Source organism: Heteronotia binoei, chromosome 14 (assembly GCF_032191835.1).
Source record: "Heteronotia binoei isolate CCM8104 ecotype False Entrance Well chromosome 14, APGP_CSIRO_Hbin_v1, whole genome shotgun sequence".
In the NCBI taxonomy this organism is placed as follows: Eukaryota; Metazoa; Chordata; class Lepidosauria; order Squamata; family Gekkonidae; genus Heteronotia; species Heteronotia binoei.
Genome location: NC_083236.1, coordinates 31,784,694 through 31,805,694, shown reverse-complemented (window position 1 = coordinate 31,805,694; position 21,001 = coordinate 31,784,694). Strand labels below are relative to the sequence as shown.

The 21,001-nt window shown below is 49.5% G+C and overlaps 1 protein-coding gene across 2 annotated transcripts in view; it reads right to left on the bottom strand.

Moving 5' to 3' along the window:
- Window positions 1–21,001, bottom strand: part of WDR59 (WD repeat domain 59) — a 257,231-nt gene that overhangs the window by 156,592 nt on the left and 79,638 nt on the right. The window contains exons 20-26 of one of the 2 annotated variants that reach the window (XR_009556193.1): window positions 13,934–14,015; window positions 13,112–13,224; window positions 12,650–12,788; window positions 12,479–12,551; window positions 8,668–8,791; window positions 7,542–7,684; window positions 6,166–6,749 (exon numbers count right to left, since the gene is read on the bottom strand). Coding sequence is in view for 1 of the 2 variants with exons in the window: in XM_060254132.1 (XP_060110115.1) it covers window positions 6,514–6,749; window positions 7,542–7,684; window positions 8,668–8,791; window positions 12,479–12,551; window positions 12,650–12,788; window positions 13,112–13,224; window positions 13,934–14,015 (910 nt within the window). In the remaining variant the exon portion in view is untranslated. Of the gene's footprint in view, window positions 1–5,315; window positions 6,750–7,541; window positions 7,685–8,667; window positions 8,792–12,478; window positions 12,552–12,649; window positions 12,789–13,111; window positions 13,225–13,933; window positions 14,016–21,001 lie in introns of those variants that run through there. The other variant, XM_060254132.1, reaches the window with a different exon arrangement.

Below are 21,001 nucleotides of genomic sequence, written 5' to 3'. Positions count from 1 at the left end.
AAGGCAAGGTATGGGTAGTCACACCGCATCGCTGTGAGCTCCCCTGCACGACGTGCCGAAGTGATGGCAACTAAAAATGCAGTCTTCCAAGACAAAAGTTGCAGGGAACATGTCGCCATAGGCTCAAAGGGGCGACGAGTCAACTTGTCCAGGACCAAAGTCAAATCCCACAGCTGTGGAGGGGATCTAGACGGGGGATGAAGGCGGAACAATCCCTTCATAAATCTCTTGGACTGCGGGTGAGCAAAGACAGAGTAACCCTCAACTGAATCATGAAAAGCAGAAATAGCTGCTAAATAGACCTTAATGGATGAGAATACCAGCCCCTCATCCACCAAGGACAAAAGAAACTCAAAAACTGTGGGCAGCCCAACAGTGTCAGGTGACATTGGAGAGTCAACCACAAAGTCACTGAACTTTTTCCACTTCCTCTCGTAAGAGGCACGGGTGGAAGGTTTCCTGCTACTCTGGAGCACTTGCTGAACCCTGGTGGAGAAGTCTAGTGGTCGATGAACCACGCTGTCAGCTTCAGGTGCGGCACGTTGTGATGGAGCACGTGCCCTCCCTGGGCCGACAACAGGTCCGGTTCTGCCGGGAACTGGTAAAAGGTCCCCCTCGACTGCTGGAGCAGAATCGAGAACCAGCCCTGACGGGGCCACCACGGGGTCACCAGAATGCAACGTGGCTTCTCCTGCACTAACTTGTGGACCACCCTCGTTAGCAAAGGTAAGGGCGGGAACATGTACAGGAACCAGCCCTCCCACCGAAGTAGAAGTCCGTCTCTCAAGGAAGCCGGATCCGCACCTCCCCTGGCACAGAACAATGGGCACTTCTTGTTCTGCGCTGTGGCGAAAGCATCCAGCTGTGGGTAGCCCCAGAGTTGGAACACCGGCTCTAGGAACCTCCATTGCAGTTCCCATTCGTGTGGGGAGGCTCCACCCCTGCTGAGAGAGTCCGCCTGTATGTTGAGGACCCCCGGCAGATGTGTAGCTTTTACAAAAATGTCCCACTGGAGACACTCCTCCCAGAGATCCATCGCCAGCGAGCATAGCCTGCGAGACACTGTCCCCCCCTGTCTGTTTATATAGCACAGGGCAGTGGTATTGTCCGTAAGCAATGCCACAGTCTGTCCCACCAGCAGTGGACGGAACGATCGAAGGGCAAAGTGAACTGCTAGCAGTTCTAGGTAGTTTATATGGCACCGGCTCAGTTTCGGTGGCCACTTGCCTCCCACACACAGCTCCTCCAGGTGGGCTCCCCACCCCCACATGGAGGCATCGGTAGCGATGGTTACTGTAGGGGTCGGCAGATGAAAAGGGGCCCCTTGACGGATGTTGCTCTCTGTTCCCCACCATTGCAGGGAGCGGAGAGTCCCGGGTGGAATGGTGAACCTCTTTCGAGGTGAGTCTCTGAGAGGCCGAAAGTGGCGCAAGAACCAAATCTGTAGGCCTCTCATGTGCAGTCTTGCGAAACGTAGCACGCTTGTCGTCGCGGCCATCAACCCCAGCATCCGCTGGAGCTGCTGAGCCGTGCCCCACCGCCGCCTTTGAAGTAGCTGCACCAGATTGATGATGTCCTTCGCTCTCTGCGAAGGGAGGAATGCTCGATGTTGTTGAGTGTCCAACAGAGCCCCTATGAATTGAACTGTCTTTGAGGGAGTGAGATGGGATTTCTCCAGGTTGACTTGCAGCCCCAGGGTGCCAAGAAGACGCAGAGTGGTAGCGATGTGGGTTGTTAGACTCTCCCTCGACTTCGCCACAAGAAGCCAGTCGTCGATGTATGGGAAGACAACGACTCCCTGCAGACGAAGATGGGCAGCCACCACACTCATCAGCTTCGTGAACACCCGAGGAGCAGTAGACAGTCCAAACGGCAGGGCCCTGAATTGGAAGTGACGAGCACCCACTGCAAACCGTAGGAAATGCCTGAACGCGGGATGGATGCTGACATGAAAATAAGCATCCTTGAGGTCCAGGGTCGCCATCCAGTCTCCCTGATTGATGAGGGGCAGGATTGTTTGCAGCGTAGCCATTCTGAACTTCTGGTACAGAATAAATTTGTTCAGACTCCGAAGGTCCATGATAGGCCTTAGGCCCCCGTCCCTTTTGGGAACCAGAAAGTACCGGGAGTAGAAGCCTCCCGTCCTGGCCTCCGGTGGAACTACCTCTATGGCTTGTTTCTGTAGGAGGTTGTTCACCTCCGCCAGCAGAGGTGGGGAAGGGGGAGTGGTGACTACCACGGACTGGTTTGGGGTCTGAACAAACTCTATTTTGTAGCCCTCTTCTATGATGGACAGAGCCCACCTGTCTGTGGAGATCAACTCCCAGGCAGGCAGGAAAGGGCGTAGGCGGATGGATGAATTCCCAACGGGGACGACGACGCGTGCTTGGAAGAAGTCAAACCCCCTGCTTCTGGGAGCGAACCCCCTTCGACTTGCTGGGCGGTTGTGATCCATAACGGTTCCTGCCGTTACCCGAGTAGGGTGATCGCTCGGACTGGGCAGGGCGAGGACGCCATTGCTCAGGAGAGAACTTCTGATAAGGCTTCTTGGTCCAGGGTTTGGACCATTGCTTGGATTTGGAAGCCTTAGGAGCAGATTGGACACCCAAGTTCTTAGAGGTTTTGACACTCTTGTCGAACTCTTGCAGCGCCGAGTCAGTTGTGGTGCTGAAGAGCCCGTCACCCTCAAACGGCAGATCTTCGATGAAGGTCTTAGTGTCCTGGTGGAGCGTGGTAGACCTGAGCCAGGAGTGCCGTCGGATACAGACTGCAGACGTAATCTGTTTGGCCGAGGCTTCAACCATATGTTTTGCTGCGGCCAGTTGTTGTCTGGCCACAGCGAGACCTTCTTTTTGTAGCCTGGTTGCAGCAGCCCTCTTTTCCTCAGTTAACGAGGAAAGGAAGGGGGAAAGTTGTTCCCACACGGCATACTGATATCTAGCCATGCAGGCGGCATAGTTAGACACCTTTATGCCGAGTGCCCCCGCGGAGTAGACCTTGCGGCCCATTCCATCAATCTTCCTCCCTTCTTTGTCCGGTGGGGAGGAGTGGACCTTCCTTGCCTTCGAAGAGGAGGAGACGACCACCGAGTTCGGGCGCGGATGGGTGAACAAGAACTCAGCCCCAGTCTCTTGGACCCTATACATATGGTCCAGCCGTTTCGATGAGACTGGCGTCGAGGAGGGTCGCGCCCAAGGCTCTTTGACCACCTGGAGGATCACCTTGGTCACTGGCAGGGCAACCGCAGTGGATGTGTTCCTTTGCATTATATCGAACACATTGTCGTCCACTACTGGCTCCGGTTGCGTCACAGGCAGCTTGAGGGTGGCGGCAATCCGCTTCACAAGGTCCCCATAGGACTTCAGATCCTCTGACGGCGAGATCGGGAGATCCTCGGCCGTCTGGGAACCCGGTGAAGGCTCCAATCCCTGAACTTCACTCTCTGACTCCGACGACGAGGAGTCCTTGTGTGTGGAGTGCTCCGAGAGCATCGGGGTCGATTCTCGCGGTGGAAGGATCGGTGGTCTTCGATCCACATCTACCGGAACCAACTGTCGATCCGGGGGAACCGACGCCGACGCAGAGGCCTTCCGAGACCGATGGGATACCCTCGACGCTGATGAAAATTGGGATGCTTGCTCCCAATCGTGGTAGTCGTCCGGGTACCAACGACAGGTCTCGTACCGGGAGTAGGGAGGCTGCCACCTGCGTTGCTCCCACGGTGGTATCGGGAAGCGTTGAGGAGGATAGAATGTGTCTCGCCTGACTCGGGGCTTGAATGGTGGGTCGATCACCGGTGCCGGCGCATCAACCTCCGAGGTCGATTCGCTTTCGGAGCGACGACGGGAGCCCGAAGATGAAGACCGTTGGGTTAAGTCGATTTCCGGCTCTTGTTCCGACGCCGACAGGCGCTGCTGGTCAGCTGGGCTACGGCGCGGAGGCGTCCGAGGTTTTTTCGGAGGTTTTGTCGACGTCGATGTCGACGCACCGCCCGATGGGGAAGGAGTGCGGGGTCGCTTTCGCTTCTCCTTCGACTTCGCCTTTTTCGGAGGTCGGGTCCCCGAGTCCTCCTGGCGCTTTTTAGCGGGCGTATCCACCGCGCCCTCAAGGGAACGTTTCGTGGAGCCACGCTCTTCCGGCGAGTCCAAAGTCCGTATCGGAGCCGCATCGGCCGATGCGAGCTCCAGGGCCGGGGTTTCGGACGACTTCGGTGCCGATACCTCCATTGGTCGATGGGGTGTAAGCGCCGATTCGATCAGTGCCGCAGATAATCGAGCCGCCCGGTTCTTCCTCGTCTGCTTCGAAAAGCGGAGACAATGCGGACACGAGTCTACTCGGTGGGCCTCTCCCAGGCACAGTAGACACAGGGAATGACCGTCTGGAGGGGCGATCTTCTTCCCACACGCACAACAGCGTTTGAAAAACCCCCAGCGACTTTCCATAGAAAGTAGCCGCAAAAAAACTCCCCAGAACAATCTGAGAGAGAAAAAGAGGAGTGGGGGAAAAGCGCGGGCGAAGCGCCCCGAAGGGCCGTCAGGCGGGCGAACACAAAACGCTTTTTTTTTTTTTTTCTAACTAACTAACTAACAACTATGAACTACAACTAACTACTAAACAACAACGGTAAACGGGCTAGAACGAGAAGAAAAGGCGAAGCCAAAAAACTTCTCACCGACCGGGGAAACGGAAAGGTAAACCTCTCAGCGCAGCGGTCAGAAAGGAACTGGCGGGATTGCCGCGCGGGCGCTGGTGGGCATGCGCAGTGGGTCGCTTGCGCATGCTCATTGGCGCCGAGCGCGGAAAAATCCCGGGCTTTTTCAGATACCGATTCGGGGATCGGCGCAGGCGCACTATCCCCATGAGTGTGAGGCACAGAGACCACGAAGAAGATAATAATATAAATAAAATATACAGAAAATGAATTCCCCTCAAAAAAGTACATTTGCCAACCTCTAAAAAAACAAATAATCTATCCACTGACTGAGTTAGTGTGATGCCACAAAACCCGCAACTCTACAAAAAGCTAAGAAAGGGAGAGAGGCGAAACTCACCATGTTGCCCTCTACCTATCACGTTTTCAATCTGGCCCATTGACCAAGGAGTTCAAGAGCACGTCCTCTCCTTTTTTTATTTCATCACAAGATGGTGAGGTAGGTTAAGCTAAATGAGTGGCAGCTCCAAGGTCACCCGGTAAGCTTCACGGCTGATGTGGGATTTGGACCCAGGTCTCCTAGATCCTAGTCCAGCCCTCTAAGCAGAAATGCAAGAGTTTGGCTATGGAGAACAGCATGACTCACAAACCACCTCTGCAGACGTGGAAGAGCAAACGGACTTTATAAAACATTTGTTTTAAATAAGGGGAAATGCACAACCTGCTTCCTCACCCCACAAAGCTTCAAGAATGGCATGAGTGGTGTCCTCAGGCCTCCACCCAGATTAAGCCCAAAGTGGGAGAGCTCAGCTCAGACCCCCCAACCTCACCCACGAATATTTGGGACATTTCCTTGGAAGAGAGGCAACTCTTCACCCATTCTCCTGGGCTGGAATGCAATTCAGCATCACAGATACTGATACCGGAGCCTGAAAAAAAACTACAAGCCCCTCTCACTGCAAGCGTTAGGGCTCCTTCGCATGCCTTGTGGACCTACTTTTTATTTTTTTTAATCCATTCCCACGCTTGAACCTCTGTCAAACCCTTTCCAATGGAGGGAGTGTAGCAGGCTTGTCCAAGGGCTGCCCACAAAGAACAACCCTCATCTGCTTCTTTTCTTTGGAAGTGGGGGGAGGTTTGGAAAGGAACAAATCGTTCTGGCCCGTCCGTGTCCCAAAACGAAGCTGCCACCGAGTCCCAAAGGAAGCAGGAATATGTCACCCAGAAAATTTCCGTCCAGCTCTCACGCTCTGTTCCAACACCATCCCTCTTACAAGGAGCAATTCAATTCAACTCAGGCTGTCAAAAAGCAGGCTGTGTTTCTCTGCGTAGGAAGCTCTCTCTGGGAGTTTTGATCCTTCTTTTTGCAGAGAACATTACAAGGCCAAGGAATGGCTGTTGGGGTGGGGGGTAGGAAAAGAACTATCGGAACAAAACTGACACCTCTGATTTCCAGTCCGTGGCATGCTTTTTGCCAAGTCTCCAACCAAGTGACTCCCACGAACATTCAAAACTTCACTCTTCCAGCTCTAGCTGCAAGACCTGAGATTCCTTTGTGGTTCAGGAACTGTTTCACCTTACTGGCCTATGATGATTGTCCTTTGCATATGTCTTCTTTGCCCTGTAGGAAGACTCTGCCGAGGCAGGAAGTCCTAAGATGAGCTTGCGAGAGGCTCTTAAACGACCATCAGCCCCCCCTTTGCCTGACTTTCTGCTAGAGATCACAGAACTCCATCAGCAACTAAGCTGACCCATCACCTCTCCCAGAAATGACCTGGGGGGAACAGTAAACCTCTTTGCTTTCCAAGAGCAACTCCATCACAGAATCAGCACACTGTTAATTAGGCCCTGGGGATGCTCCTTCAGAAGGTATTCTCCAGCAAGCAGTGGCACCCGCAGCCAGTGGGACACACTTCCTGGGTGCGGAACCATTCCATCATGTGGCTGGTGTGTCCCCCGTGCCCGCAGGTCAGACAGAAGTTGGAGGAGCCCCTCACGGCCACGTGGCAGATGGCACACTGGAACGCAAAGCCCTTGCAGACGGCACACTGAATGCCACGCACCTCACTGCGGCAGTGGCTGCAGTAGACCCCGAACTCTGCAAGAAGAGAAAGAGGGGAAAAGACAGGTTACATAGGGAGCAACCAGGACACAGGAAAAGACCTGCACAATGTACTATAACAAGGAATGCACTATGGTTTTATCGGCAAAGAGGAACCTAGGTGGTTACTGAAAAACAGGCATATTTTATCATGAGCCACCTGAACAGGGATCCGGAGAGGCACTCTACAAGTGCTCTGAGTTAACATATCTCTTGGTTTTGCCCCTCTTTTCAGGACTGTTGCACAGCTCAGTCTAGAATACAACCCCTACCCATGCGCCACTTCCACCAGCAAACCAAACTCAAAAGATTCCTATGAAGGAGTTGCACACGAGGGAGGACAACGGACAGGCCTGCAAATCCAAGCCTAAAATGCAGGAGCAGATATCAGGTCCAAAGGTAACCAAGAGATGAAACCAGTCCAGCAACCCATGTGAAACAACACTTAAGACACCCAATGAATGAACACTGGAGATCAACGAACCATCTTGTTCCAGGGATGTTCTTCAAAGCTCTTGGCATTTTCAGTTACACTTATTTGACTTCCTTCAGTCGTAGTCTGCCTTTCTTGCTGAGACTCAAGGCAGATTACAGGAAGGGCCAGCCCACCTACTAAATGACCTTAGGTGGTTGCCTAGGGCACGCTGGGCCCTTGGGGAGCATTGAATTGAGTGTCCCCCATGTGACTCGTGGTGGCGGGGGTGGGCTGTTTTGTCTAGGCTGGAAAAAGAGACAGGAGGTACATTGTATGACCATAGTGGGATCCCGAATCAGTAGGCTTTCACTCACCAATCCCTTTGTGAGGCTCAGGAGGACAGGAGACAAACTTGAGGACTTCTGCCCGTTTCTCTCGCAGGCCCCAGCGATAGAGGATCTCCCCGTAGCATTTCTTGAAGTCATCGAACTGCTGGGTGTTGGCAGGGTCCAGGAGCCTGAGGAGACAGTCCAACAAGCCTCAAACCCAGCTGAAAGGACACCTCAGGGGCAAATGACTGGATCAGCTCATATCCGCCCCCTTGGTGTTTTCAGCCCCTTCCTGTTCTTCCTTGGCTGTCTCCCCAAGACTGAAATGATTCTTGACAGCAAGCTCCCTGGGGCAGTAATCTCTCTCTTCCTTTTCACTTAGGCTTCTCTGCCTATTGAGGATGATAACCTTGTTGCACAACACCCCTACCTATGGTTGCCAACTCTGGGTTGAAGATTTGGGGATAGAGCCTGTGGAAGGCGGGGTTTGGGGAAGGGAGGGGACCTTCATATGTCGTCATAAAACCCACCCTCTAAAGCAGCCATTTCCTACAGGAGAACTGACCTCTGTATAGAGATCAGCTGTAATTCTGGGAGATCACCTAGAACATCATCACAATTTACTTCAGGGGTAGCTAAACAGCGCCAAGCCCTGGCAGCACAGTAAAATGATATTTCTTTGGCCTCCTTCACAGCTGTGCTTGGTGGTGCATGATGTGGAACTGTAGTGTGGGGCAGTAGTCCTCACTTAATCCAAGAATCAACATACAAACTTCCATTGCAAGTATGGGTGTGCTGGGCTGGGGGAGGGGGCAGTATCCTACAAAAAAGGTTTTAGTGCCTGCTTCTGCCACCCCCACCCCTCACAAGAGGGAAAACAAAACAGGAAAAAATATATACAGGAATGACTAAAAAGTGCACCTCTTGAGAAAGCAAACCATGATTCTAGCTCCACAGAAAGAAACAGTGGCGCAATTGTATGCCGTGTTCTGAGAATGGGGACATGCAACACAAATGCATACCCTATTATTGGAAGAGGTGCATCAAATCATCAAGTAGGAGCAGAGGAGGTGGGGAGTCCAAAGTTCTCCAGGGAGGTCACAAAACATTTTTTTTGGGGGGGGGGTGAGATTCTTCATAGTACCAACTGAGGCTTGCACCCAGTCATCACCTTTTGTTCCTGTCGTGCTGATCCTTCTCACGGTCTCGGTGGTCAGCATACGGCAAGTTGCCAAAGCGGAAGTCATCAGGTGAAGATTCGCACCAGCCTGCCGTGTGCTCCACCTCCTTGCCGGCTACAGAATTCAAGAGAGGGAACTTCAGAGCAAACAGTGCCTATGAGCATCTTTATACTGATGCCATCTGGACTACTGTTGCTGGCAAGACGTGCTCCTGTGCTGGCGTGGCCAGCTGCAACCTCATCCCTGCCCTCAATTACTACCAGAAATATTTACCTTTTTTTTTAAAGTTAAGAACCAAGATTTTATTGGTTGTTCAATGACCCACACAGAAAAATTGTACAATTTTTTCTTCCAATAATCTGAATGTAGACCACAGTTGTCATCCAACATGTTATGACTTTTGATAAATCATTCTTTCAAATTAGAAAAGTACCAGTGTTTCAAATACCTGTTGTGATGTCACATCTGTTTAACTAGAAGCGTTTCCTACTGAGTAACTGAACAACTCACACACTACACACCCAGATTTCCAATCTTTCACAACACGATTACAAAGCTATTGAAAATATAAACTACTGCTACCAAAAATAACTCTGTCACAGATAAATCTGAAAGGATCCAACACCAGGGAACAGTTTTTAGTGAGGAAGCAATTAATTTTATGACGTATCAAGGAGAAGTGTTAAACATGAAGACATTTTCCTACTTATCACAATGCTGGAAATCTTATTCTGCGCATGCTTGTTAGTAGATTATAAAAATCATCCTTCCAATCTACAGCAAAAGTGTATAATTTGTTTACCTCTGGAAAACATACTGATATATACTGAACATTGTTTCTTTATATTTCCAAATTCAGTTGAATTCAGTAGTATAACCAAATTCTTGTTGTATAACCAAATTCAGTAGTATAACCAAAATAACGTCGAAGGGCCACGTGTAAATTGTAAATTGCCCATTGTTGCCTATGGAATGTTAAGTAATCACAATTTCCCCCCTTAATTTAACATTCCGTTAAATTGCTGGTTGTACAAACAGTAGGCAACCGCTACATTTTAAACAAAATTTAAACAAAAGCATTTACACTCAGTTACAGTAAGTGGGTTATGGGGAGGATCCCCTCATGTTTAAAAATGTTTTCAAAAACCACTAAAAAACTTGAATTTACAAAATAGTTGATAAACATATTCCTCTTAATTGTACAACATGGTGGTACAAGAACCACTGATTTAACACTTTGTACCAGATGCTACTCAGATTTTGCTTCTTTCTCTCCATCTGCCTCAGATACTGGAACCTCATCACTTTTTGCTTCTCCTCTTTCTGCAGGCAAATAATCCTTCACTTCGTCTTTCTTAATCTCTGCAGATTGCTTGCCCTTTGGTCCCCTTTCCCCTTTGATTTCGGCTTTCTTTTCCTCAGATTTATCCTTTGAAGCTGCCTTTTTTGGCTTCGTTTCAACTTTGGCAGGAACAGGTTTAGCTGACAGTCGTGCTGAACACCACTTAGAGTCTTCTTCAGCTTTTCGGCATGATGGAACAAATGGCAATGCCAGACGGCAACTGTCAAGCTTTCCTTGATTTTTCCCCCTCTTAGCGGCATGCAGCAGGACAGGAGCGCTTGTTCTCATAGCAAAACCAGCAGCTACTGGTACTTCTCGCGCCTACTAGATGCTCACCTCTCACTACTGCACACAGACTAGAGCCCGCCCGCTTATCCCCCCCCCCCTCAACTCCCAGAAATACTTACTTAAAAGATATTTTTATCCCACCTTTCCACCATAATTCAGTCTTTCACAACCAGTTAGCTATATACCCAATACCCACATGCAGAAGCTGGTGGCAGATGTCTCTCCTCCCCAGTCATCTCGAGATATTCTCGCAACTGATCTTCTGGCTGCTGTTCCTTTTTTTGGACCACGGTAGCAACTGGGTAAAAACTTATCCCCTTCCTTACCCTGACAACAGATTGCTGGACTTAAGCTACGGAGCCCGATGTCTCTGGTCTTGGAGGTGTAGTGGAATAGAACGTGTCCTCTCCGATAGGCCACTGGGCAGTGACAATAGTGCAATCCAATCAAAACAGACTGGGGTAACAGTGACCTTTCCCCTCCCTCCCCTCCCTCAGGGTACCTGCTGGGAACCAAAAGGCAGAGAGAGCAATTTCATCTTGCCCTAGTCTGATTCCTAATAAGAAGAAACTCAGAGAAGGAAATCTGTGAGCTTGGCCAACCTACCACAAGGTTGGAGATGGGGGGGGGGGCTCCTTCAAAGAAAAGAGTGTGCTGGGTGTAAAATCTCTTCCCCTCTCTGCAGCTGCAGTGGAAACGAACTCCGGTACTCATCTCAGGTTATCACCAGCGGAACTATCAAGGCCAGTTACACAGGATGGACCTATGCCCAGAAGTACACAAACCTATGTATGTGCTAACAGCAGCACTATTTTGCTTAGCACCCAGCGCCAGGTAACTTCTCAAGCAGCTGAGGCACTGCCATCAAGGGCTGGCGACACAGGAGAACACACCTGGCACAGTTTATGCCAACCATTATTGCCTAGACCTGCATCAGGCAAATCAATGAGATGTTGCCAGCATTGCTGAGGGCTGGCATGCCCCAAGCATATTTACAGGAACAGTTCTCATCCCTCCCCCCACCCAATTTTTCTGCAGCACGCTAGCATCTTCAGAAGTAGATGTTACATTTTTTTATAAACTTGGACTAAAAACACTGCTTCCCTGACACAGCAAAACAAGCTAAACACTGTGCTAGCAGGCTGATGCCAGACATCAAAGATATTGGGATGCTGGAGTAAACTATGTACAAGAATGAGATTAAATAATCATATGCATGAAACTACCACTGTGCGTACTAATAGGATTTATAACACTCCAAACCACACACAAAAACTGAAAATCTTAAGGAAAAAAAGAGAACAAAATACGCACATACAGAAATAAGTCATAGACACTAAATGATCACTAATCCCAAAGTTCTAAGCTATAAACAGCAAAGATTGATGCCAGGACTAGCAACGTGACAACAGGAAGTCAGTTGTCTCTTCTGTTTCAATAGAAATCTTCGAGTCTTGATTTGTTAATTTCATTCTTAAATCTAATGTACTCCAGCATCCCAGAATCTTTGATATCTGGGATCAGCCTGCTAGCACAGTGTTTCGTTTGTTTTGTTTATACTCCACACCACGGTCCATTTTGGCTGTTGTTGTTTTCTACCTGACACAGCAGCCTGATTGCATCAGAGCTTGGAGGCTAAGCATAGTTAGTGACAATCAGTCCTTGGCTAGGAGACCAACAAGTAAGACTGGGGTTGCTGTGCAGAGGAAAACAAAGGCAAACCACCTCTGCTCATCTCTTGCTTTGAACACCCCATAGCCCTGGGGTCACCAAGAGTTTCTGGCAGCCTGACAACACACATTTATTAATGAGTCCTGACCTATGGTCCTGCAAACAGACTTTTGCAGGAGTTCCTTAGCTTTTAACTGCACAAAGTAAAAAGAACCCAGTTTTCTGCAGCAGTTTACTAACAAGCATCTCAGTTTCTACATGTTTAAAAAAACATCCTGCTGCTACTCCAATACTCCAGTCAAGACAATAGCAAAATATATGGCATTCAAATGTATCTCAAAATGTTCACACAAAGATATGAATTTGAGTATCTGTGCTGCAAACCTCCAAAAAGATCATCTGGAGTGGGGGGTGGGGAGTGGAAAGAAAGAGGAGGCCCTTCAGCTCAGTGCAAGAAGCTGACACTCCTAGGTCTTTACAAGTTAACTGCACATGCCTACCTAAGTTCCAGCTGCTGGTGCTGAGTCCAGGATCCGACATGCTGGAACAGGAACCTGATGAGGTAAAGCTGGGCTGTTGTGGGAGAAAGAGGAAGAGGTGAAACCTAGATCAGGCCTTTTTGGTGGGCGAGGGGAGAGGAAGAGCAGCAGATACCAAAAATGTACCCGTACATAACGGCTGTGGCTGGAGGAACGTGGCGGGAAGAGTCCAGAGGAAATCGGGGCTCCCTGGGGCCGGGACTGAGCCTCAAAGACGCTGCATAGCATGGCCAGGGTCTGCACATCGTGGAGCTGGCAATAGTGGGCCACCCTGGGAGAGAGGAAGAGAAGACTGGGTGTGTGAGATAGCACTCGTGTGGGCAAGGTGTGGCCTAGTGGTTAGAGTGCCGGACTAGGATCCTGAAAACCTAGGCTTGAATCGCTGCCCTGCCATGGAAGCTTGCTGGATGACCTTGGGCTAATCACTCTTCCTCTCCACCTTACCTACTTGAAAAGGTGGGTTGTTGGGACCATAAAATGGAGTGAAGGAAGAAAAAGACGTCATAAGTCACTTTAAGTTCCCAATGGAGAGGAAAGCAGAGTATAAATATCCAAATCCCCCAGAAAGATATACCTCAAGGCCTAGGTACCTACAGAGATTCCAGAAGCTGGCGGCCAAACGGGTGCTGGGCCCAGGGGGTCTCCAAATCTGGGTCAGAGTTTGGGCCAAGGCAGAGGTCAGTTGCAACTGTGGCCAATGACCAGACCTGAAGGGAAAAAAAGGCATGGCAGAAGCTGACACATTGCGGAGTCATAGAAGGCTACCCCAAGCCAGTGACTGCTTGCTGTGGGCAAAAGCAGAGCGGGCCAGACAGCCATGATCCTGGTTCCATGGTTCCACTTGTGAATCAGGTGGGGGGGGGGGGGGGGAGGCCTCACTTCGAAAACGCACTGTCCTGGCTGCGGTCCATTTTTTTTCAAGATAATAAACAGTTTACTGAGAAATGAGTTACAAAATAATGCAAAATAGAATATCAATATTCACATCTACACAATAGGCTGCCTTAACAAAGGATGATAATGGTACACAATATGGTACACAATATGTTATTAAAGCTGCTTGACTGTGGTCCGCATTGAATGCAACCTGCTTCCCTCCACATACCATTCCCTTCAGGTCTCTCTTACACAGCCCATTTCCAATTATTGTGTTTCCTTGCTCCTTTCATGTTCCTGTGTTCCAGCACCCCTTCTCATCTTTCAGCTATCTAAGGCTTCCATCCAAATAGACTACTTTCCCTTCCCTCACAAAAGCTGACTATGAATTGTGATGTTCCCTGAGTGGCTGAACATTCTGAGCAAGCCCACCAACACAGCCAATCAGTGTTACAGGCTTCACTGCTTCAACCACACTCCATAACAAACAGCAGCTGTAGCAAGATCACTCACCCATCCAGTCCCTCTCTGGAACCGTACCTGCAAAAGATCCCTGCGTCCCACTGTCACAGCGGAGGCAGCGTTCTTTTGGCACGTCTCCTGAATGTCGGCCACGTTCAGTCTGAAAGCAAAGCAAAGTGGTTGCTTTGTAAGAGGAGGAAGGGCTAGATCCCTCCCAGTTCAAACACACACAAGGAGAAAAAAAGAAAGAAAAGAAAGACAGGTTGCTTACCTGTAACTGTAGATCTTCCAATGGTCATCTGTGCATTCACACTCATGGGATAGAGCGCCTGTGCCGATCCCTGAATCGGTACCTAAAAGTCTGGGATTTTTTCGCACTCGGCACCAACGGGCATGCACAGGCGTCCCAGTGCGCATGCTCGCCAGCACCAGCATGAAGATCCCGCCAGTTCCTTCCTGACCACTGGAAGCCCCTACTGGAGGGAGTCCGTCAGCAGTGGGGAAGGAGGGCGGGTAGTGTGAATGCAGATGACCACTCGAAGATCTACAGTTACAGGTAAGCAACCTGTCTATCTTCTTCGTGGTCTCTGCGCTTCACACTCATGGAAGATTAGCAAGCAAGACATACCCGGAGGCGGGAGGACGGTCAACCAGAAGAAACAGCTTGCAGCACCACAGCTCCCAGATGACTCCTCTGTTGAGCATGCACGTACAGCGCATAGTGCTTCATAAAGGCATGTGGAGAGGACCAGGTGGCAGCCTTGCAAACGTCCATCAGGGAAACGCCTTTCCGGAATGCCACCAACGTCGCCATCACTCTTGTAGAGTGTCCGCGAATAGGCCCAGGTAATGGCTTCTTAGCCAACAAATAACACAGTTTGATAGTCTCAGTGAGCCATTTTGAAAGCCGCTGAGACAAGATTCTGGAACCTAACTTAGAAGCAGCATAAGAAACAAAAAGAAGCTTACGAAAACTCTTGGAGTGACTCAAAACAATAAGGCACGCTTAATATCTAAAGCATGCAACCTATGTTCCTCATCCGAGGAAGGTGTAGGATAAAACGTGGGCAACCAAACTTCTAAGTTAAGGTGGAACTGAGAAACCACCTTGGAGAGAAAGGAAATATCAGGAGCTGAGGACACTCCAGACTCCTGGAAAGCTAAATATGGGTAGTCACAACGCATAGCCGTGAGCTCCCCTGCACGGCGTGCTGATATGATGGCTACCAAAAAAGCAGTCTTCCAAGATAGGAGCTGTAATGAGCATGTGGCCATCAGCTCAAAAGGACGCCGAGTCAGCCTGTCCAACACTAGAGTCAAATCCCACAACTGTGGGGGTGATCTCGAAGGAGGATGAAGCCTAAGCAAACCCTTCAAATATCTCTTAGAATGAGAGTGTGCAAAAACTGAATGCCCCTCCACTGGTTCATGGAATGCAGATATTGCCGCCAGATAAACTTTAATGGAGGAAAAAACAAGGCCAGCATCCACCAGAGATAACAAAAAAATAACCAGCAGTCCCACCCTCTGGGGTGAAACTGTAGGATCAACTAAAAACTGAAGAAACTTCCACCACTTCCTATCATAAGAAGCGTGGGTAGACAGCTTCCTACTATTCAGGAAAACGTGTTGGACTCTGCTGAAGAACTCACAGGGTCGATGAACCACGCTGTCAGCTTCAGGTGGGGCACGTTGTGGTGGAATACATGACCGTCCTGAGCTGACAGAAGATCCGGTTCTGCCGGAAACTGGTAGGAGACCCCCCTCGCCAGTTGGAGCAAGATCGGGAACCAGTTCTGCCGAGGCCACCATGGAGTCACCAGGATGCAGCATGGTCTCTCTCTTGCGATCTTGTTGACCACCCTTGTCAATAGTGGCAGAGGTGGGAACAGATATAGGAACCGACCTTCCCACGGCAACAGCAGACCGTCTCCCAACGACTCCGGATCCGAGCCCCCTCTGGAGCAGAACAGAGGACACTTCCAGTTCTTGGCTATGGCAAAGACGTCCACCTGAGGATACCCCCAGAGCTGAAACACGGGTTGAAGGAAGCGCCACTGTATCTCCCACTCGTGCAGGGAAGCCACACCCCTGCTGAGGGAGTCTGCTTGCAGACTGAGCACCCCTGGGAGATGCGCAGCCTTCACAAAGATGTCGTGGTCCAGTGCCAGTGCCAGCGCACAGAGCCATCGAGAAACTGTCCCTCCCTGTCTGTTGATGTAACACAGGGCAGTGGTATTGTCCGTAAGCAGAGCAACAACCTTCCCTGCCACCATGGGGTGGAAGGATCAAAGAGCAAAATGAACTGCCAACAGTTCCAGGTAATTTATATGGCAATGAGTCAATTTCAAAGGCCAAGGGCCCCCCCACACACAGAGCGTCCATGTGGGCCCCCCAGCCCCATAAAGAAGCATCTGTTGTGATAGTCACTGTTGGTACAGGTAGGTGGAAGGGAGCTCCCTGACAAATGTTGTCCTTTGATTTCCACCACTGCAGTGTTTGAAGTGTCACAGGTGGAATTACAAACCTCTTTCGAGGTGAGTCCCTTAACGGTCGAAACTGACGAAGAAACCAAAGTTGTAGGCCTCTTATCCTCAGCTTCGCAAAGATCAGCACGCTTGTAGTCGCCGCCATCAGCCCCAGCATCCGTTGCAGCTGCTGCACCATGCCCCACTTTTGACTCTGCAGAAGTTCGACAAGGTTGATAATGTCCATCGCTCTCTGCTGAGGCAGGAAAGCGCAATGAAGGTTCGTATCCAGCAAAGCCCCTATGAACTGAACTGTCCATGATGGAGTAAGGTGTGATTTCTCCAAATTGACCTGTAGACCCAAGGTGTAACGAAGACGAAGAGTGGTGGCAATATGGTTTGACAAACTTTGCTTCGACTCTGCCACAAGGAGCCAATTGTCGATGTATGGAAAGACGACTATCCCTTGAAGCTGGAGGTGGGCAGCCACAACACTCATCATCTTTGTGAACACCCGAGGTGCAGTGGACAGGCCGAATGGAAGGGCCTTGAACTGGAAGTGTTGAGAACCTACTGCAAACCGAAGGAAACGTCTGAACGCAGGATGGATGCTGACGTGGAAGTAGGCATCCTTGAGGTCCAGCGTTGCCATCCAGTCCCCTTGGTTGATGAGGGGCAGAATTGTTTGCAGAGTGGACATTCTGAACTTCTGGTACAGAATAAACTTGTTCAGATTCTGAAGGTCCATGATTGGTCTCAAACCCCCGTCCCGCTTGGGAACCAGGAAGTAATGAGAGTAGAAGCCTCCCGTCCTGGCCTCCACCGGGACCTGTTCTATGGCATGTTTCTGTAGGAGGTTGCTCACCTCCGCCAGCAGAGGTGGGGAAGGGGGTGTGGTGATTACCACAGATTGGTTCGGAATCTGAGCAAAATCTATTTTGTAGCCTTCTGCGATGATGGAAAGCGCCCACCTGTCTGTAGAGATGGACTCCCAGGCCGACAGGAATGGGCGGAGGCGGATAGACGAAGTGGGGACAGTGACGTGTGCTACCAGAAAGTCAAAGGCCCTGCTTTTGAGGGCGAGCGCCCTTGGACTTGCTGGTGGTCTGTGCAGAAGTGTAGCAGTTTCTATTGTCCCCCCTGTATGGAGGCCTACTCTCAGGTTGGGCAGAGCGAGGTCTCCACTGCTGTTCCGGGGAAAACTTTTGATATGGCTTCTTTGACCAAGGTTTGTTCCACTGTTTTGATTTCGTAGCTCTGGAAGACGCCGGGACACCCAGGTTCCTGGAAGTTTTTATGCTTTTATCCATTTCCTGGAGTGCATTGTCGGTGGTCGAGCTGAAGAGGCCTTCGCCCTCGAAGGGCAGATCTTCAACGAAGGCCCTAATGTCTCCTGAGCCAGGAGTGGCGGCGGAGGCAGACAGCAGAAGTGATGGTTCTTGCTGAGACGTCCACCATATGCTTTGCTGCAGCCAGTTGTTGTTTGGCTGCAGCAAAGCCTTCCTTCTGCAACTTCTTTGCAGCAGACCTCTTCTCCTCACTCAGGGAAGACAAGAGGGGGGTAAGTTGTTCCCACACTGAGTATTGGTATCTAGCCATGCACGCAGCATAGTTTGATACCTTTACTCCCAGCGCCCCAGCAGAGTAAAACTTCACACTTAGATAAATGTGGATGATAACAAGCATCCCTCAGGAGGAAGGATCTAAGGTCATTTAAATATAAATTAAACATTTCTCTCTCGCTCTCGGCTTGACTTTGCGAACGAAGATTTAAGAAAGGTGCAGTAGTCCACGTCTGTTGCAGGCTCGCTGGTGGCTGACAAGACCAATGCGGGACAGGCAGGTAAATTAAACATTTAAATATAAATTAAACAGCAAGAATACATCCCTGCTTAATTCCTCTATCCAGGTAAATGCCCCTGATAGCTGACCTGACTCCCCACATCTAACCTTGGCAGTAGGGTAGTTGTAAAGACGTTGGACTAGGTAAAATAAATGGTTCAATGCCATATTTTTTCAACTTTCCCCATAACTGAGGTCTAGAAATTGTGTAAAATGCTAATTTATGATCCATTAAGTCAGTTGCCAACAGGCCTTCTCTGGAACTTGTATATTTGTCTACCAAGTACTGGAGAGTATAACACTGGTCAATAACGCTTGCTTCTTGCCTAAAACCAGCCTGTTTGTTTCTCCTTGAATGTTATTCCATTCAACCCAATACCTCAGCTTTTCAAAAAGCATTGCGGTATAGAGTTTTCCTGGACGGCAGTTCACAGATTACACATATTAAAGCCATAGATCAAAGAACTACGTACCAACCTAAAAAAAAGGAAGACTGAAAAAATGAAGACTGAGAAGGCTTTCATTCATGTGACTAAAATGCAACATCTTGTGCATTTCCAACCACATGTAGGCAAATGCAAGAAATAAACACCACAGTTAAGATGGCCTAGCCTGCTGTTCTGCTTACCTGGATTCTGCTACCCCTCGCCTCTTTTTTCCACCCCCCTCCTCCACTGTGCTTCTTTCACAAACAAAGAGGAAGTGCACTTGAGAATGTACAGCGCTTGTCCTTTGTGGAGTTATAAGAGCTGCTCCATCATTAATTTCTCCCTCTGGGCTTAGAAGGCTCCTGATGAATTCCCTGCTAGGCACTTTGCAGCTGTCCTTCCAATAGAAGGGGAGGCAGATGACTGCAGAGCAGAAAATTAGATGCTCCGTTGGCCATACTGCCAAGCAGCAGTGATCCCAGTTGGCTCTCACTCTCCTTCACGCTCAGGTTAGAAGACAGGGCGTATGCATCCTCTAGCCTTGTCTAGCAAATGGCAGAATATGGGAGGGACACAGGAGGAGAGATAGTGGCTAGAAACCCCAAGTACCTTGCCACGCTTCACAGCTTCAAAATGCAACAGCAGGGCACTCAGAGGGTGAATTAACATTGGCTGAGGGTTACTGTGAGGGTTTCATCTCAAGAGTTTATTGAAAGATAGCTTTGTGTGGATTGTGCTTCTTCCTTGCTCTCTGGACAGAGTATATTTCTTAGAAAGGCTTCCCCGTTTTGTCTGAGGAGGCATTCCACACACCCCAGCTCATGTCTTATCAGGCTCACAGGAGATGGATCCACTCCCACCTTGCCATCTCAGAGTACACTTGGATTTTACTTTGAAGGCCTGTAACTGGAGATAAGGAAGAGCCCAGTGGCGCAGAGTGTTAAAGCTGCAGTACTGCAGTCCTAAGCTCTGCTCATGACCTGAGTTCGATCCCTGGTGGAAGCTGGGTTTTCAGGTAGCCGGCTTGAGGTTGACAGCCTTCCATCCTTCCAAGGTTGGTAAAATGAGTACCTAGCTTGCTGTGGGGAAAGCGTAGCTGACTGGGAAAGATGAATGGCAAACCAGTCCGTAAAAAGTCTGCTGTGAAAATGTTGTGAAAGCAACGTCACCCCAGAATCGGAAACGACTGGTGCTTGCACAGGGGACCTTTCCTTTCCTAACTGGAGATACCCAAGTCTGAAGTTTAGAAAAACAACAATTCCCCATAGTCTCTTTATCAACGTTGGTAGTTCTTCATCTTCTCCTCTGCCAACTGACCTATTTATGAGAAGAAACGTTCAACTTAAGTCCAAGATTTTTTTTTTCTCCATCAGTGGAGGAAGATGTCCTTGCATGCAGCACTGAAAAGCTCAATTAACACAAGAAGAATAATTGAGAAACTACCTTTTGAAGGGCTTGTTGGCCAAATGCTGCCTCTGCAGAGGGAAACACATCTATCTTACAGTGCTTCATAAAAGTAGAGGGCAACCAAGATGATTAGCAGGTTGGAGCACCTTCCCTATGAGGAAAGGCTGAAGAGACTGGGACTTTTCAGTTTAGAAAAGTTTGGAGACATGATATAGGTTTACAACATTATGCATGGGATGGAGAGAGTTGACAAAGAGAATTTTTTCTCCTTGAAGTGGGTCAGCGCTGCTGTTTTTGCTTGACCTTACAACAGCATTTGACATGGTTGATTGTGATCTACTGACCCACCACCTTGTCGATGTGGGGATTCATGGGATAGCCCTGAAATGGTTGGTCTCATTTCTCCACGGCCAGGGACAGAGGTCGCAGTTGGCGAGAAGGTTTCAGCATGGCAACCTCTGGTGTACGGTGTCCCCCAGGAGGCAGTCCTCTCTCTAATGTTATTTAACATCTATATGCACACTCTCACCCATCTGATACAGAGCTCTGGGCTGGGATATGACCAGTATGCTGCTGACACCCAGCTGTATCTGTTGATGGATAGCTGAATGTTGCCCCAGACAATCTGGCCAGGGGTCTACAGGCTGCGGTCAGTTGGTTGAAGCAGAGCTGGCTGAAACTAAATCCTTCAAAGATTACGGTATTATGGCTGAGTCAAGGAGATCCTACTTCCAGTCCTTGACAGTGAGCCACTAACACCAAGGCCATTTGTCAAGAGCTTAGGATTGATTCTGGGTGCCTCCCTTTCAGTGGAGGCCCAGATCACTAATGTTGCCAGATTGGCATTGGTCTGCACCAAGTTCAGCAACTGGTTCCCTTCCTTTCTCCCCCTACCTAGCCAGTGATCCATGCAATGGTAACCTCCAAACTAGACTACTGTAACTTGGTCTATGCAGGGCTGTCCTTGCAACTGACTCAGAAACTGCAACTGGTCCAGAATG